The sequence below is a fragment of the Chiloscyllium plagiosum genome, unplaced genomic scaffold (assembly GCF_037043375.1).
Source record: "Chiloscyllium plagiosum isolate Xiang-an unplaced genomic scaffold, Cpla_swu_hap1 HiC_scaffold_9, whole genome shotgun sequence".
Taxonomy (NCBI): domain Eukaryota; kingdom Metazoa; phylum Chordata; class Chondrichthyes; order Orectolobiformes; family Hemiscylliidae; genus Chiloscyllium; species Chiloscyllium plagiosum.
Window position 1 is genome coordinate 95,269,316 of NW_028270147.1, and position 19,120 is coordinate 95,288,435.

The window sequence follows — 19,120 nt, forward strand, 5'->3', positions numbered from 1 at the left end:
AACTTGTGGCATCCATCTTGCACATATGCAGACTTCCCAGAACACCAGCTCTGCCTCCGACCCTCAGTAGTTTCTGTGTATCCATCGACATGTAAGGATTCATCTCCAGACCACACACTCACTGTGGGAATTCTCACCCAGTGGAGACAGCAGCAATTCAAGTGTGTGCTCCATAAAGCTCCTCAGATCATTTGTTTTGTGTGTTGGCAAAACGATTTGGCCCAAGTTTACTCCCAAGGATACAAAGTCTGAATAATGCTGTCATAATTGTAAATGGAAGGAAGCCCTTGTGAAAGCAGTGAGCTATTTGGGGACTTGTCAGAGTGTGTAACATTGCTCGAGATGTCAATGGATGCAGAAATAATTCAGGTGTTTAGCAGAAAGACAGACAGGGTGAAAATGTGTCAACATGCCTGTGCTGGTAGCAAGTACTTTAAGAGCTATTCCAAAGATGATCAACTTAGATGGTCCCTCCAAAGTCTGATTTTTTACATTGATGCATTGGCTTTTGCCAGGTTGGTATTTCCTGCTCCTGGCATGCCCTCCCACACTTCATGTTGAACCAGGATTGATCACCTGCCTTGATATAATGGTAGACTGGGGAATATGCTGTGCAATAGAGCACGATTCTGCTGATACCGATGCCTGACAGCAACTTATGGCCACAGCCCAGTTTTTGAGTTGCTAGATCTGTTCAAAGTCTGTCCTGTCGAAAGCTAGTGTGCTTCCAATTAAACCTGTTGGACTATAACCTGGTGTTGTGTGATTTTTAACTTTGTCCTGTCGATCACAGTAATAATGCCACATAGCATGTTGGAGAGTACTCTGAGCATGAAGGCAGGGCTGTGTCTCCACAAGGACTGTGCTGTGGGTTACTCCTATCGGTACTGTCAAGGGGCTTGGCATTTGTGACAGATTAGTGAAGACACATTCCTCTTGGTTCCTTCACTCCCTGCTGCAAGCTTGGAAGCCATGTCCTTCACGTATCCAGTGGGTGGTGATATCGAGCCACTGTGTGATGGAGATGGAAGCCCCCCCCCCCCCCCACACACACAGAGTACATTGTGCCTCTGTCATGCTCATGACTCCTTCTAATAGAGAGAGAGATATGGATTCACCCACAGGGGTTATTAGGAGGTTTCTGTTACAACATGGAAATTTTCACCTAGCAAAGTATGACTCCATAAATTGAATTCCTACTGCTCATACTTTGGGGATGTTGCCTCCGAGATGATTAGATTCCCTGAACACCTCTTAATGAAGACCAATTCAGTACATTTCTTCAATAGCACTCCCCCCCCCCCCCCCCCCAAGAAATTTATGAACAAGATTTCCAATGGTACAACTGAAGTGACTCCAGGGGGAGTGCAGTTAGGATTCTTGTGCGACCTCTGAATCAGGGGAACCTTGGGTTCAGGCTCCACCTGCTGCAGAGGTATGCAATGAGCCTATCTGCAGGCTGGTTAGTGAGCCAGGGGGAGTATGGGGGGGGGGGGGCACAGTCCAGAGCGCCAGCCCCGCCCCACAGCCACATGACCACACCCCCCATAAGACTAGCCCCGCCCCACAGCCACATGACCACACCCCCCATAAGACTAGCCCCGCCCCACAGCCCAGTCCCCGGGGAAGGTGACTTTGAGGAAGTGGGCATTGCGAGCTGGTGGGAGGCTGCAGCGGGATGCAGGGAGCAGCGGGGGAGCTGAGGACCCTCTCGGACGGCGATGTGGCCGCAGCCTGGGCTCTGGAGACGGCGGGTTACCCCCCGGAGGAGGCAGCCAGCCTGGCGAAGCTGCAGTACCGGCAGAGGGAGGCTGGCGAGCTGTTCTTGGGTAAGGGGAGCTGGCTGCAGTGAGTCCATCAGGGGGCTCGGTTAACCTGCAGCTCACTGTGTGTGGCAGCGCATCACATCTGCTCCTCTCATCTTCACCTCTCCTGAGATCTGACAGCATCGGCCGGCGGCCATTGAGTCTGTACTAGCCCGAACCCCACATTTCCTTCATTTAGGGGATAGTGTTCGGAAAATTCACAGCACAGGGGGGGGCAGGTCTGTCTGCCCATCCTCTGGGGCAGATCGACAAACTCCAACCATTTTAAACTAACCCTGTTTTGCAGCACTTGGTCTGTCAGTGTCTCTGGCAATTCCCATAAATACAACCACGTTTTACAGAGGTTGAGGGTCTTTGCCTCCACAACACAAGTGAGTTCCAGATTCCAAAGTCCCTCCAGGAAAAATACTTTTAGCAAAATTCTCATTTAACCCATCCGCTAATCGCTCTCGATGTACACTGGAGAAAGTGGGGATTGCAGATGCTGGAGATCAGAGTCGAGAGTGTGTTGCTGGAAAAGCACAGCAGGTCAGGCAGCATCTGAGGAGCAGGAGAATCGACGTTTCGGGCAAAAGCCCTTCATCAGGAATGGAGCCCTTCTCCTGCTTCTCGGATGCTGCCTGACCTGCTGTGCTTTTCCAGCACTACACTTCCCAGACAGCCTCTGCCAAGGGAACTAGGTCCTCCTTATCCTCAGTGTTCTTAATGTTGAACTTTACCTCAGTCGTACTTTGAATCAAGCCGTAAGGCGTCTGCCAGTTCTGGAGGCGAGGATCTAATCTTTGACATCACAGCTATCACAGAGGTGACAGCCCGGGGGTGTAATATCTCTCCTCAGTCTTTGTCGTTGGAGTTTGCCCATTTTGAAGATTGTTTGGCTCTCCATTCCCTTCCTCTGCCCAGTGCTACCTCTCGTTGGATCAGGTGGCCAGAATGATAGACTGGAGACAGGGCCGGAGGTCTTTTTGCTAGGAATCCTGACCAAAAACAAATCAGTTCGGAAGGGTACAATGGTTTTAAAGCTCACCCTGCTGTGGTGGAAGGCAGAGTTAGTCATGGATTTCCAACAGGAATTGGATAATGACCTGACGAATGCTGAAGAAAAGAGACATTCAGTTGATCTTCAGGGATTCAGTGGAGACCTAGGAATGGTGAAAGGGGAGCAGCTGTATTGAACGGGGGCCAAATGCACAGCACGGAAACAGACCCTTCGGTCCAACCCGTCCATGCCGACCAGATATCCCAACCCAATCTAGTCCCACCTGCCAGCACCCAGCCCATATCCCTCCAAACCCTTCCTATTCATATACCCATCCAAATGCCTCTTAAATGTTGCAATTGTACCAGCCTCCACCACATCCTCTGGCAGCTCATTCCATACATATACCACCTTCTGAATGAAAACGTTGCCTCTTGAGTCTCTTTTATATCTTTCCCCTCTCACTCTAAATCTATGCCCTCTAGGTCTGGACTCCCCCACCCCAGAGAAAAGTCTATCCATGCCCCTCATAATTTTGTAAACCTCTATAATGTCACCCCTCAGCCTCCGACGCTCCAGGGAAAACAGCCCCAGCCTGTTCAGCCTCTCCCTGTAGCTCAAATCCTCCAACCCTGGCAACATCCTTGTAAATCTTTTCTGAACCCTTTCAAGTTTCACAACATCTTTCCGATAGGAAGGAGACCAGAATTGCACGCAGTATTCCAACAGTGGCCTAACCAATGTCCTGTACAGCCGCAACATGACCTCCCAACTCCTGTACTCAATACTCTGACCAATAAAGGAAACCATACCAAAAGCCTTCTTCACTATCCTATGTACCTGTGACTCCACTTTCAAGGAACTAGGAACCTGCAGTCCAAGGTCTCTTTGTTCAGCAACACTCCCGAGGACCTTACCATTAAGTGTATAAGTCCTGCTAAGATCTACTTCCCCAAAATGCAGCACCTCGCATTTATCTGAATTAAACTCCATCTGACACACTTCAGTCCATTGGCCCATCTGGTCCAGATCCTGTTGTAATCTGAGGTAACCTTCTTCACTGTCCAGTACACCTCCAATTTTGGTGTCATCTGCAAACTTACTAACTGTACCTCTTATGCTCGCATCCAAATCATTTATGTTAATGACGAAAAGTAGATTCTTGTGGCACTCCATTGGTCACAGGCCTCCAGTCTGAAAAACAACCCTCCACCACCACCCTCTGTCTTCTACCTTTGAGCCAGTTCTGTATCCAAATGGCTAGTTCTCCCTGTATTCCATGAGATCTAACCTTGATAATCAGTCTCCCATGGGGAACCTTGTCAAACGCCTTACTGAAGGGAGTCTCCATCGCCAGACCATGGCAACACGACGGTTGGAGGAAGAGCGCCTCATCTTCCGCCTAGGAACCCTCCAACCACAAGGGATGAACTCCGATTTCTCCAGTTTCCTCATTTCCCCTCCCCCCACCTTGTCTCAGTCAAATCCCTCGAACTCAGCACCGCCTTCCTAACCTGCAATCCTCTTCCTGACCTCTCCGCCCCCACCCCACTCCGGTCTATCACCCTCACCTTGACCTCCCTCCACCTATCGCATTTCCAACGCCCCTCCCCCAAGTCCCTCCTCCCTGCCTTTTATCTTAGCCTGCTGAACACACTTTCCTCATTCCTGAAGAAGGGCTAATGCCCGAAATGTCGATTCTCCTGTTGCTTGGATGCTGCCTGACCTGCTGCGCTTCTCCAGCAACACATTTTCAGCAAACGCCTTACTGAAGTCCATATAGATCACATCTACTGCTCTGCCCTCATCAATCCTTTTTGTTACTTCTTCAAAACATTCAATCAAGTTTGTGAGACATGATTTCCCACACACAAAGCCATGTTGACTGTCCTAAATCAGTCCTTGCCTTTCCAAATACATGTACATCCTGTCCCTCAGGATTCCCTCCAACAACTTGCCCACCGCCGAGGTCAGGCTCACTGGTCTATAGTTCCCTGGCTTGTCCTTACCTTATAAAGGTTGTAAAATCATGAGGGGCAGGGTTAAGGTGAATAGCCAAGGTCTTTTCCCCAGGTTAGGTGAGTCCAAAAGTGAGTTCTTAAACAGTGGCATCACGTTTGCCAACCCCCAGTCTTCTGGCACCTCATCTGTGACTATCGATGATCCAAATATCTCGGTAAGAGGCCCAGCAATCACTTCCCTAGCTTCCCACAGAGTTCTTGGGTACACCTGATCAGGTCCTGGGGATTTATCCACTTTTATGCATTTCAAGACATCCAGCACTTCCTCCTCTGTAATATGGACATTTTTCAAGATGTCACCATCTATTTTCCTACAGTCTATATCTTCTATGTCCTTTTCCACAGTAAATACTGATGCAAAATATTCATTTAGTATCTGCCCCATCTCCTGCGGCTCCACACAAAGGCTGCCTTGCTGATCTTTGAGGGACCCTATTCTCTCCCTAGTTACCCTTTTGTCCTTATAAAATCCCTTTGGATTCTCCTTATATAGTTGTGGAGAATACACTAGGTAACCGCATGGAAACAGACCTTTCAGCCCATTGCGTCCATGCCAACCGGATTCCTTAAATTGAATAGTCCCATTTGCCTGTGTTTGGCCCCTATCCCTCTAAATGTTTCCTATCCATGCTTCTGTCCAATGTCTCTTAAATGTAGTAAATGTCCCAGCCTCTCCACTTCCTCTGGCAGCTCATTCGATGCATATGCCATCCTCAGTGTAAACTAATTGCCCCTCAGGTCCCTTTTAAATCTTTCCCCTGTCACGTTAAACTTACGCCCTCCACTTTTGGACTCACCTAACCTGGGGAAAAGACCTTGGCTATTCACCTTAACCCTGCCCCTCATGATTTTACAACCTTTATAAGGTCACCTCTCACCCTCCTGTGTTCCAAGGAAAGAAGTCCCAACCTATCCAGCCTCTGCTTACAATCCAAACCACCCAGTCTTGGTAGCATCCTTGTTAATCCTTTTTTGCATCTTTTTCAGTTTAATAATTTCCTTCCTAAAGCTTTGCAGCCAGAATTGTAAGCCTTATCAATATTTTGTACAGCTGTAACATGACCCATTGATTCTATACTCAATGCCCTGATCAATGAAAGTGAGCATGCCAAATGTCTTTTTCTGTCTACCTGTGATGCCACTTTCTAGGAACTATGTACCTGCATCCCTAGGTCTCTCTATTTGGCAATGCACCCCAGGGCTCTCCCATTAATTGTATAAATCCTGCCCTGCAACACTGCATTTTTCCAAACTCCATCTGCCATTCCAGGGCCCACTGGCCCAGTTGATCAAGATCCTGGTATACTCTTAGATAACCTCCTTGACTGTCCATTATACCACCAATTTTGGTGTCATCCTCACACTCACTCACCATGTCTCCTAAATACTCATCCAAATTGTTTATCTCGGCTTGATTCTTTCCGAAATGCCATAGTTGTTAAAACTGGAATTCAAAAGCTCTTCTCCGTGAAAGTGACTCTGAAATGCCTTGAGGATTCTGGGTAATCCAAGATGGGGGATGGGAAAAATTTCTGGCTGTAACAGGCTGCTCCTTTTTTGAGGTATTTTAGGTGTTGGAGGTGATTTCCTCAGATTCCAGGAGCAGCAATTACTGTTTTATATGCCGTTCTATTGTTTTGGGAAAAAAAAATTCAAAACAACAGCACTTTTAAAAGGGAAAGGAACAGACAAAGGAAGCACATGTTGAGGTCAGTGCAGGAGAGAGAGAGAGAGAGAGAGAGAAAGAAAGAAAGAAACCCACATTGCTAACCGACAGAGCAGTGAACCTGTGCAGTTACCCCCTTTGCTGTTTGAATTCATGTATCGCTGGACATCGTTGTGCATCTGGGAAAATTAAGAAACAGTGAAATTCACAACTGATCTTTGAAGAACCTGTTTGGGAGAGGTCACAGCACAGAAACAGATTAAGTGGATATTTTAAGTGTGGCCTTACAGTAAGTCTGCAGTAGTGAGTAGAGTGGTTTTTTTCTTGATTATATGTTTCATTTGAGAAATGTCTTTTGACTAAACTTAAAATATAAGTCATAAGTATTAATTTAACTGGAAGCAGTGTTTTGTAGAGGGATAAGACAATGCTATTTTCTGGGTATGTAGATTGAAAGAAGCAAAAATGGCCTTTAGTAGAGTGATATGTACTTCTTGTCAGATGTGGGAGTTTAAGGAGAGTTTATGGGTTACTGAGGATGCGAATCCTACCAGATCAAATGGATCAGTTGGAGAGGCAGTTAGAGGCAATGAGAAATTTACAAGAGCAAAGGGATGTGATGGATGGTATTTATAGGAAGGGGGGAAATGTTTCAGATACAGTCACATAGATGGGTTAACTCCAGGTAAGGTAAGAGAGGTAGGCAGGTAGTGCAGGAGTCTTCTGTGGCTATCCCCATTTCACACAAGTACATTGCTTTGGAAAATGTAGGGGGTGATGGATTCTCAGGGGAACGTAGCACGAACAGCCAGGTTTCTGGTATTGAGACTGGCTCGAATGCAATAAGGGGTACGTCGGGTTCCAAAAGATCAATTGTATTAGGGGACTCTCTAGTCTGAGGTACAGACAGACGTTTCTGTGGCCAGCAGTGAAAAAGCAGAATGGTGTGTTGCTTCCCTGGTGCCAGGATCAAGGATGTCTCAGACAGGGTGCAGAATGTTCTCACGGGGGAGAGGGGCCAGTAGGAGGTCATTGTACACATTGGAACCAACGACATTGGAAGGGAAAAGGTTGAGATTCTGAAGGGAGATTACAGAGAGTTAGGCAGGAATTTAAAAAGGAGGTCCTCAAGGGTAGTAATATCTGAATTACTCCCAGTGCTCTGAGCTAGTGAGGGCAGGAATAGGAGGATAGAGCAGATGAATGCATGGCTGAGGAGCTGGTGTATGGGAGAAGGATTCACATTTTTGGATCATTGGAAGCTGTTTTGGGATAGAAGTGACCTGTACAAGAGGGACGGATTGCACCTAAATTGGAAGGGGACTAATATACTGGCAGGGAGATTTGCTAGAGCTGCTTGGGAGGATTTAAACTAGTAAGGTGGGGAGGTGGGTGGGACCCAGGGAGATAGTGAGGAAAGAGATCAATCTGAGACTGCATTTATTTCAGTGCAAGGGACCTAACAGGGAAGGCAGATGAACTCAGGGCATGGTTAGGAACATGGGACTGGGATATCATAGCAATTACAGAAACATGGCTCAGGGATGGGCAGGACTAGCAGCGTATTGTTCCAGGATACAAATGCTTCAGGAAGGATAGAAAGGGAGGGAAGACAGGAGGGGGAGTGGCATTTTCGATAAGGGATAGCATTACAGCTGTACTGAGGGAGGATATTCCCGGAAATACATCCAGGGAAGTTATTTGGGTGGAACTGAGAAATAAGAAAGGAATGGTCACCTTATTGGGATTGTATTATAGACCCCCTAATAGTCAGAGGGAAATTGAGAAACAAATTTGTAAGGAGATCTCTGTTACCTCTAAGAATAATAAGGTGGTTATGGTAGGGATTTTAACTTTCCAAACATAGACTGGGACTGCCATATTGTTAAGGGTTTAGATGGAGAGGAATTTGCTAAGTGTGTACCAGACAATTTTCTGATTCAGTATGTGGATGTACCGACTAGAGAAGGTGCAAAACTTGACCTACTCTTGCAAAATAAGGCAGGGCAGGTGACTGAGGTGTCAGTGGGGGAGCACTTTGAGATATTTGTATCATCGATAGTCACAGTTGAGGTGCCGGAAGACTGGTGGTTGGCAAACATGGTGGAAAGAAAGGTGGTAAGGACAAGCCAGGGAACTATAGACCGGTGAGCCTGACCTCGGTGGTGGGCAGGTTGTCAAAGGGAACCCTGAGGGATAGGATGTACATGTATTTGGAAAGGCAAGGACTAATTAGGGACAGTCAACATGGCTTTATGCATGAGAAATCACAAACTTGATTGAGTTTTTTGAAGAAGTAACAAAGGGATGATGAGGGCAGAGCAGTAGATGTGATCTATATGGACTTCAGTAAGGTGTTCAACAAGGTTCCCCATGAGAGACTGATTAGCAAGGTTAGATCTCATGGAATACAGGGAGAACTAGCCATTTGGATACAGAACTGGCTCAAAGGTAGAATACAAAGGGTGGTGGTGGAGGCTTGGTTTTCAGTCTGGAGGCCTGTGACCAGTGGAGTGCCACAAGGATCGGTGCTGGGCCCTCTACTTTTCATCATTTATATAAATGATTTGGATGTGAGCATAAAAGGTATAGTTAGTATGTTTGCAGATGACACTAAAATTGGAAGTGTAGTGGACAGCGAAGTGGCAGATGGAGTTTAATTCAGATAAATGCGATGTGCTGCATTTTGGGAAAGCAAATGTTAGCAGGACTTATACACTTAATGGTAAGGTCCTAGAGAGTGTTGCTGAACAAAGAGACCTTGGAGTGCAGGTTCATAGCTCCTTGAAAATGGAGTCGCAGGTAGATAGGATAGTGAAGGAGGCACTTGGTATGCTTGGTATATTGGTGAGAGGATTGAGTACAGGCATTGGGAGGTCATGTTGCGGCTGTACAGGATATTGGGTAGGCCACTGTTGGAATATTGTGTGCAATTCTGGTCTCCTTCCTATCGGAAAGATGTTGTGAAACTTGAAAGAGTTCAGAAAAGATTTACAAGGATGTTGCCAGGGTTGGAGGATATGAGCTATAGGGAGAGGCTGAACAGGCTGGGGCTGTTTTCCCTGGAGCGTCGGAGGCTGAGGGGTGACCTTATAGAGGTTTACAAAATTATGAGGGACATGGATAGGATAAATAGACAAAGTCATTTCCCTGGGGTGGGAGAGTCCAGAACTAGAGGGCATAGGTTTAGGATGAGAGGGGAAAGATATAAAAGAGACCTAAGGGGCAACTTTTTCAACGAGGGTGACGTGTGTATGGAATGAGCTGCCAGAGGAAGTGGTGGAGGCTGGTACAATTGCAACATTTAAAAGGTATTTGGATGGGTACATGAATAGGAACGGTTTGGAGGGATATGGGCCGGGTACTTGCAAATGGGACTCGGTCAGATTGGGATGTCTGGTCAATGCAGACGAGTTGGACTGAAGGTTCTGTTTCTGTGCTGTGTGACTCTATGACTCTTATCATTAAGGTGGCACAATGACTCGGTGGTTAGCACTGCTGCCTTGCACCAGCAGTGCCGTGGGTTTAAATCCAGCCGCGGGCCACTGTCTGTGTGGAGTTTGCACATTCTCCCTGTGTCTGCGTGGGTTTCCTCTGGATGCTCCGGTTTCCTCCCATAGTCCAAAGATGTGTGGGTTAGGGTGGATTGGCCATAGTGTTCAGTTGTGTGTCGGCTAGATGGATTGGCCATAGGACATGCAGGATTACAGGGAATGGGTAGGGGGGTGGGTCTGGATGCTTTTTAGAGGGCTGGCATGAACTTGATGGGCCGAAAGGCCTGCTTTCACCCTGTAGGGAATTCTATGATTCTATCATTCTATAACTGAATGAAATCTTTAGGAACAAAAATACAGCTCACTGGAAGAATATCATTTATTTTGACTGTGTTTTTCAACAGCCACTCTCTTTGTGAGAGAGTGAACCTGTTGGATGCTGTGTCGATGGGACGAGATGATGTAAGGCTGGGAGGAGGCTCAGATGGAGCAGAAACACCAAGATGGACAAATGGGGCTGAATGGCCTGTTTCTGTGCTGGACATGCAATGTATTCTGTGTAAAGACTCTGCAGAGTCTAGGGTCTAACCTGGTTCACATTAGTGGGGGGAGGGAAGTGTAGGAAATCAAACCGAAGGTGATTTATCCGATCTCTTTCCCAGGGCATTTTGTTGACGACCAGTTGATCGGGTTTGTCTGTGGGACCCGCTCGCTTGAGGATCACCTGACAGAGGAGTCCATGGACGTCCACGAACCCACGGGGACCACCATCTGCATTCACTCTGTGTGTGTCGACGGTGCGTGGCGGCGCCGAGGGGTGGCCCTGGGCTTGCTTCGCGGTTACGTGGCACGTGCTGCACTCACCCTGCCCCCTCCCAGGAGGATCTGCCTCCTCAGCCACCAGCAGTTGCTGCCCCTCTACACTAAGGCCGGCTTCACGATGCTTGGCCTTTCCTCTGTCAGCCATGGGCCCGAAGCCTGGTATGAGTGCGCCATCGAGCTGGGCACATGATACCATCCTCACGGACCGGTGACTGACAGCTGCGAATCTGCACCCCCCCCCTCTCCCCGCTGTGCTAAACCACAACGTTTGGGGGGGGGGGGGGGGGGGGGACTAGCTGCTCTAGTCTTGACACAACTCATCCCCCTTCCCCATCCTGCAGCTACATGCCTCAGGCAGTGGCCATTCAACCACAAAAGGCACCATTCTGGCCCCCCGCTGCGTGGGGCTGAGGATTGGTTGGGGGGGGGGGGGGGGGTTACCTTTTCTGTGTTTGTTCCTAATACCCCCCTCCACCGATCACCGAGCTCAGAGGCAAACGCGCACCGTTTCTGGAGACCGAATGGAGGCATGTGCGAAATGCGATGCAAACTATAGTCGAATAGTTCATCAGTGCTCCGCTGCCAGGACAATCAATCAAGAATGGCTATTGGAGTGAGGCACCAGGAGGCGATCAGAACCTACACAATGTTCCCTTCAAGAGAAGGTGAGGTTTCACCTTTAAGCAGACCAGGATCACAGAATAGTTCTGGTGCAGGAGGCCATTCAGCCCAGTGTGCCTTTATCCCCATATTCCTATGCACCATCACTGTCCAGCTAACAAAGGATACACAGGGTGTTACAATCAGATCAGGAGTTCAGTGAACCATTGAGACTTGCTAACTGTTTGGAATGTTAAAGGTTTTCCATGTTTCCATCCATTCAGGATCCCAAGCCCGCTGCTGCTCTGTGTTAAAACGCTGATTAATAATCAAAGTTTGTCCACAGAACGCATCCATGGCCAGGCAAATTGTAAAGTGCTCCCCTACTGCTCCCACTCTGTAAATTCCTCTCTTACTCACAATTTGGTGGACTCTCTGTGCTTCTCTCCCTGTTGCCAAGCTGAATAAGTAACTTTTGTGCCGTTAGTAAAGTAACCCTTACCCTCATGGAGAAATAGCTCTGCAGTCACAATAAGTAACCGGTTACCTGCTGAAATGACATGCAGCCCATAATACCAGAGTTGTAAGGCTGGGCAGTGGGAAATGGGGCATATAGCTGTGTGTGTGGGGGGGGGGGGGAGGTGGTGCTGTCAGAATTGGGCTGTGGGGAGGGGGTGTGATGAGGGAGATTGGGGGGGGTGGGTGGTGGGTGAGAGGGAGGAATGAGTGTGAGAGAGAGAGAGAGATGGGAGGGATGACGTGACTAGGATACACCTACCACCTCTCTTTCTCCACACCTTCCCACCCATCTACCACCTCAGAGTGTTCAACCAAAGGCAGAGTGCAATCAGTGTTAAACCCAGTGCTGGGGGTCAGTTTAGTTCGGATGGCTGGTTTGTGAAGCAGAGTGATGCCACAATGTGAGTTCGATTCCCATCACTGGCTGAGCTCACCATTGGAGGACTCTCTTTCTCAACCCCGCTCTTTGCCGGAGATGACTCTCAGGTTAAATCACAACCTGCTGTTTCTCTCTAGTGGGAGTCTGGTAAGACTTTGGCACTTGACTTGACACAAAACCTGGTGCCCTAGCTCTGATTTTTAAGCCAAGTTCTGTTGCTTGATACTTTTGAATTGCCAATTGTGTTAGTTACTCAAATTGGAGTTATTACTTTGGAATGTTTTCCTGAAAATCCAGCTTAACCGTGTTGCACATTGTTTACCACCCCGATGATCACCAGATTGAAGCGCAGCTCCAACCTGCAGAAATAAATGTTGGACAAGCGTGATCTGTAGTTAGTGAGCAGCTCTTGCTCTGCTGAGTAAGCAGTCACTGTCTGCATGCAGTAACTGATCCTCAGGAGTCATTCAAACCCGAATACTGTAACTAACAGACAGACACAAATAAACCAATGAAGAACTCAGAGGAAACTTCTCAACCCCAGCGTGGCGAGAATGTGGGACTTGCCCACGGCAAGACGTATTTGAGGGGCGAGAGAGATTAACACGAAGGGGAAAGAAAATGAAGTGGCGCCCCAAGGGGTTTGACACGACACTGAAATGGCCAAAAAGCTGTGCTGCACAATTCTATGGAATTCCACCCCCAGTAACTCAGCAAGGAACCCCCGACAGTGAACCAGGAAAACTGTACAATTACACAGCACACCACTGAGCCAGAATTGAAACCGTGTATTTACAGAGAAAACAGTTACAGACTGAAGAGTTAACACTTTCTCTCATTGCTAAAGGAGGGTTATACCAAAAGGTGCTGCAGAACAGTTCAAAGACAAACAGCGACAGAACACACTCCTCCAAATGGGCACTTTGCGAGACAGAAGGTTGTGGTGACCCTGTTGACGGACAGTGAGTCTTAGAGCTCACTTGCAGCTTTATCTCTGATTTGTACAGTACAAAAATATAAACATTTGTTCAGCTGAGAAGGTGTGTGTGTGTGTGTGTGTGTGAGTGCATTTTATTGTGATGACCTGCACAATGACAATACAGTAAACACTGGGCAAGTTTCTAAAGGCAGTGAATGGTGTGGAGCTGACCGGACTCCACTATCCGTACCTGTGCTGTACTGAACAAGTGTCTCTACTGACTGCTGAGTCCCTTCTCTCTCCCTCTCTCTATCTATATATATATATATATATATATACACACTTGCATGTGTCTATATATGCATACGATATATATGTATATACACACATATACAGTGCATAGTTTATTTCTTAAACAATAAAATTCTGAGTAGCTGCTAATAACAGATGATTCCAAAGTAAGACCCAACATTACACATCATTCTTGGAACTGGTGCAGTAAGTTCTCTGTGGAGAAATATTCTCTAAAAGAATTACTGGGAATTAAACTAGACACTATATATGTATACATTATTTTATATATATATATATATAATATACAGTCAATGTAGTTTAAAGAGCAATAGCACAATTACTAAAAAATAAATGTTGATGTGTAGGTGTGGAGTGACCCCCTCCCCCTGTACTGCTGCTGCAGTCAGTCGATTGTGAATGTACAGGTGCTGTGTGATCAGGAGCTGTACCCGGTCAAAACCGGCAGCCTCCAAGAAGGTAACGGGGCACCAAAGTTAGAGTTTTGTTCGCAGTGGGTGAACGAGGTTTCCTGTGGTTGAATAGGCCTGCTGCCTGAGCTCAGGTCGGGAGGAAAGGCCACTTGGACGGGAGGGATCGGAGGGGCTGCTGATGCTCGAGCTGAGAGCCCGCAACTGAGGAACACCATGATATGGAGGCTGGGGGAGGACCGGGATACACAGGAGGCCCCTGACACTGGATGGAGATGCACATTGAATCAATCCCACTTCACTGACTCCTCCAGAAGTTATTACACTGAGAAACCAGGCAGACAGGCCAGTACAGCTGATCCCCAATAATATCACTGACTTCATTCACTGGAATTATAACTGAACTTCATTTCGCTGTGACCATTTCTAAACTTATCTGCTCTCGCTATGAACTACGGCATTCTAACTCTAAATCAGGTCTCAACCCACTTCTCTTTAAAATAAACTTGGGTTTAGTATCCCTGGTAATAAAATGGAGTCAAAACGGACTGATCGAGAAAGCCTTTTAAAGCCTGCATCGTCATTAAGATTAGATTACTTACAGTGTAGAAACAGGCCCTTCGGCCCAACAAGCCCACACCAACCCTCCGAAGAGCAACCCACCCAGACCCATTCTCCTACATTTACCCCTTCACCTAACACTATGGGCAATTTAGCATGGTCAATTCACCTAACCTGCACATTTTTGGACTGTGGGAGGAAACCGGAGCACCCGGAGGAAACCCACGCAGACACGGGGAAGAATGTGCAAACTCCACACAGACAGTTGCCTGAGGTGGGAACTGAACCCGGGTCTCTGGCTCTGCCACCCCACCACAAGTGACAGGGGCTCTAGTTCATCTGCCTGCCTTTGATCCGCAATCATTCTGACCTGATAACTGTTTGAAAATGCGAACTGAACCAGAGAATCACCAGCTTTCAAGGTGGACTGTCCCAGAATTGCACTGCCCTCTGTGTAAAATCAAAGGTTCCTCCCGGCATCACCCTTGAATGACCTCGCTCTCAACGGGAGGTTCTCGTACTGCCCCCTTCTTCTGGACTCCTGTCAGAAGAGATAGCTCCCATTTATCTGAACTGCGTACCCAGTCCTTTTGAACATTCCTCTCTGTGCAAACACTCAACACACGAGGTGCAAGGAAAAACAAACCATACAATGTGTCATCACGCCTTGATATAATTCTGTCGTTGCTTACATAAGGGAAGTGATGGCCTAGTGGAATTATCAGTGGACTGTTAACCCAGAGAGCTAGGTAACGTTCTGGTTTCAAGTCCTGCCACAGCAGATGGTGGAATTTGAATTCAATAAAAATCTGGAATTGTTGGGAAAAAGCCCATCTGGTTCACTTAATGCCCTTTAGGGAAGGGAAAGGAAGGGAACAGCTATCCTTACCTGGCTGACTCCAGACCCACTCTTAACTACCCTCAGGGCAATTAGCGATGGGGAATAAATGCTAGCCTAGCCTTGTCCTATGAATGAATTTTTAAAAAAACCTGAGGTACAGTGCCTGCAACACATTGGAGCATTTCAGATGGGATTTGACTGATACACCGTACAACTGACACATCATTTTCTCCCATGTGCCCCACTCTCTGTCATAAAAATCAACATCGATACTATACTGAGTTTTCTACCTGTGCATTCACCCCAGACAGAGTCATGTACCTGCACTACCAAACCTCTCTCTTTCACCTCCTCCTCACCCGGTGCCTGTGGTCACCTGCCGTTGCTAATCTGTTCCCCTCAGTTTCTGGAAAGGGAACTACTGAGGTCCCTGAAGCGTTCCCAACCCTGCTCACAATCCAAGCTGGAATGGTGTGCATGCAGGAACACTGGGAGGGACGGGGGAAATCAGGTGTGGCTGTACTGGCTGTGGCAGGGTAGCTCACCTTGTAAATACCATTGCATGCAAATGGCAGGGGGGGTCTCAGCAAAACACCAAGGAGCTGCAGTTGTACAGTACTGCCCAGTTAAACTGCCAGAGCCCCTCAGAGTTGGGCAAGAGGCAATAGGGAAGAGGAGGAGGAAGAGGATGATAAAGGAGATTCCAGTCCACAAGGTAGGCTTGAATAACATTTCTAAAAAGGGTGAGGGTCAGGAGTGAGGGCGGGGGGGGCACAGTGTGAGAGTTTCTGAGTGTATTGGGCTGTGTGGTGGGGTACAGGGCCAATAAAATGACCAATGACCCGGGGGGGGGGGAAGAGGAGGGGAACTGGGGCAGAGTGCAGCAGACGGTGCCAGTTACAGGTATTAGCTGGAAGGATGCTACATCTGGATATGCAGCTGTACACATCGGAGCCAATACAGTGGGCGTGAGTGACTGAACTTTAGGCAGAGTGTGGATCTCAGATGGTTGAATAGGAAATAAGACAGCAAAGCTTAAAATAAAATCCCATGATTCGCATAAACATATGATGAGTCTTAGAGAGTGCAAATGAAAATATCATTCCGAACAATTTGAAGCTACAATTCGGCTTTTTCTTTTAGTGCATTTCAAACAGCTTAGCGTTTACTTCGACACTTCTATTTACCAACAATGGGAAATACATTGATAGTCCAGAGAAACCGAGTTCAAATCCCAACTTGGCATCTTGCAAATTTGAATTCCGTTTGAAAAGGAAATCTGGGATTAATAATGGTCATTATCAGTAAAAGTGGCCTTGAAGCATGAGGGATTGTCGTAAAAATGTGAGCAGTTCACAAATATCTTTGAGGGAAGGAAATCTGCTCCAGTCCTCGCCAGCGTGTTTGACTCTCAAATGCCCCTGAAGTGTTTTAGCAAGACATGAGTTGTATCATTAGCACCTTGGGGGCAACGAAGGATGGACAATAAATGCCTACCTTGCCAGCAACACCAATATCCCCATAATTGAATAAAATGGTTTTCCATCTATTGTGCTGGGGTTATCTCCTTGAGCTGAAGAAGGGCTCATGCCCGAAACGTCGATTCTCCTGCTCCTTGGATGCTGCCTGACCTGCTGCGCTTTTCCAGCAACGCATTTTCAGCTCTTATCTCCTTGAGCTGTCTATTCTAATCCCACTCTCTGGCTCTTTGCCCATCTCCTTTTAATCCCAGCCCTTCGAATCTTTTTTTCAAATTGCCTTTGAACTGAACCTTTGCGTCATTAGCTTTAGTAACCTGCTGTGTGAAAGCATCACTTCACTCTTATCTGTGTTGGCCTGTACCACTGGACCGTGTTGCACATATGGAGGAGAATGGGGACCACGCTTACTCTAATAGTGAAATGTAAAATTTGGAGGAATGGTCAAAATATTGATCCTCAAACCTGAAACCAGGCCTGTCATTTGCCAGAGAGTGAGACAAGTTGAATTTGAGTCCATTTGTCACAGTATCAGGTGGAATGCGCACAGTCAAACCAAGAGTCACTTGGTAGCACAGAACTGGACTATCGCTAAAAGAATAGACGGATGCTGATAAAGCTTATTTATCCATCCATCAGGACAGAACTGAAAGAATATCAAATCCCAAAGGGAAAAGCCATTTAAACTACATGAGGAGAGGGTTTTGACCCATTGTCAAGTGGACTCTGAATGGTAGAAGCATTGTTGTGCCACAGCCCAACTGACAACCCATCAGCACCGTCTTCTCATGGAGTCTAAATTGCTGTTCTCTTTCAGATTTGGTATTCTTGTGTTTGGTCCTGATTAATACAAGGTGAAAATCTTCAACAATAAGCTTCGTCATGTTTCTCTGCAATAGTCAGACCTACGTGCTTTATATGTATTGGAGGATTTGAGCTATAGGGAGAGGCTGAACAGGCTGGGGCTGTTTTCCCTGGAGCGTCAAAGGCTGAGGGGTGACGTTATAGAGGTTTACAAAATTATGAGGGGCATGGATAGGGTAAATAGGCAAAGTCTTTTCCCTGGAGTTGGGGAGTCCAGAACTAGAGGGAATAGGTTTAGGGTGAGAGGGGAAAGATATAAAAGGGACTTATGGGGCAACTTTTTCACGCAGAGAGTGGTACGTGTATGGAATGAGCTGCGAAAGGAAGTGGTGGAGGCTGGTACAATTGCAACATTTAAGAGGCATTTGGAGGGGTATATGAATAGGAAGGGTTTGGAGAGATATGGGCCGGGTGCTGGCAGGTGGGACTAGATTGGGTTGGGATATCTGGTCGGCATGGACGGGTTGGACCGAAGGGTCTGTTTCCATGCTGTACATCTCTATGACTCTATAAGTACTACTCATGCTTGAAGGCCACTTTAAGATTTGATAAAGGGGGGCACTTTCCTTTAAAACAGGTTTTACACAGTAGGATCAGCCTGCTGTTCAGCTATTCTGAATGCGTGCCTGTCTGTCAGGAGCATAAGGGAGGCAATCGCTGAGTGTGCTCTCCCTGCTTTCCAGTTGTGCACACCAAGGGCTCTGTAACAGGGGCACCCATTCAGATAACCGTCCCTGTTGAGAAGCACCGCAGCAATAATAGGCAGTGAGCGATTGGAGATGAAGATGGAGAGTGTGAGAGATGTTCTGGATCCTGATTTATAAACCTGATTTATTCTTCACTGAATAGAACTTTGATCTAAAATTCTTCCGATGTGTCTCTCTTTCAAAATTCCCTGTACAAACTAACAAATAATTGCTGTACTGTGCTTGTTCAAGATACAAAATATGTGTCGTTTTACAAGTTAAGACAGACGACGCATTAATTCTATTCACACAATTAGCGAAAGTATTTACAGATTTGACGTGTAAGGGCGCTCGGGGGTCTTTCAATCATGTCATTTGGTGAGGGGCCTCCAGCATTTCCATGAGGAAGGTGTCGATGGGGGTGTCTCCAATCAACTTGAAGAAGAAGAGGTGCTCGAGACACTTGAGCCCGATCGATCGAAGGGCCGGGAGTCGTAGGAGCAGCTTCGCAAACCTGGGGAGAGAGGGGCAGGGAAAGCTCCACATCAGTAATCCTCCCATACAGACGGTTACACCCACCCAAGCTGGCAGCCAGGGGGAGCTAGAGGGCCAGGCACACGATTCCCTACGCTTGTCACTTTGGGGGAGTTTTCTCTTTACCTCAAGCATGGGTCTGCTGTACACTAATAAAGACAATTCAAATCATTCCACTTTCAATGTAACATGTTGCGACTATAGAACTA

General features: G+C 47.2%; 2 protein-coding genes across 3 annotated transcripts in view; one reads left to right on the forward strand and one right to left on the reverse strand.

Moving 5' to 3' along the window:
• Positions 1-1,678: 1,678 nt before the first annotated feature.
• On the forward strand, positions 1,679-12,039 carry LOC122554800 (uncharacterized). Its single transcript, XM_043700178.2, has 2 exons — positions 1,679-1,829; positions 10,649-12,039. The coding sequence occupies exons 1-2, from the start codon at positions 1,679-1,681 to the stop codon at positions 10,996-10,998; spliced, it is 501 nt and encodes a 166-aa protein (XP_043556113.1). The 3' UTR covers positions 10,999-12,039.
• A 1,040-nt stretch (positions 12,040-13,079) lies between these two features.
• Positions 13,080-19,120, reverse strand: part of LOC122554615 (retinoic acid receptor RXR-gamma-A-like) — a 147,937-nt gene continuing 141,896 nt past the window's right edge. For both annotated transcript variants that reach the window (XM_043699926.2, XM_043699925.2), the window contains exon 10: positions 13,080-18,891. In XM_043699926.2, the coding sequence (XP_043555861.1) occupies positions 18,744-18,891 (148 nt within the window). In that variant the 3' untranslated portion in view covers positions 13,080-18,743. The remainder of the gene's footprint in view (positions 18,892-19,120) is intronic.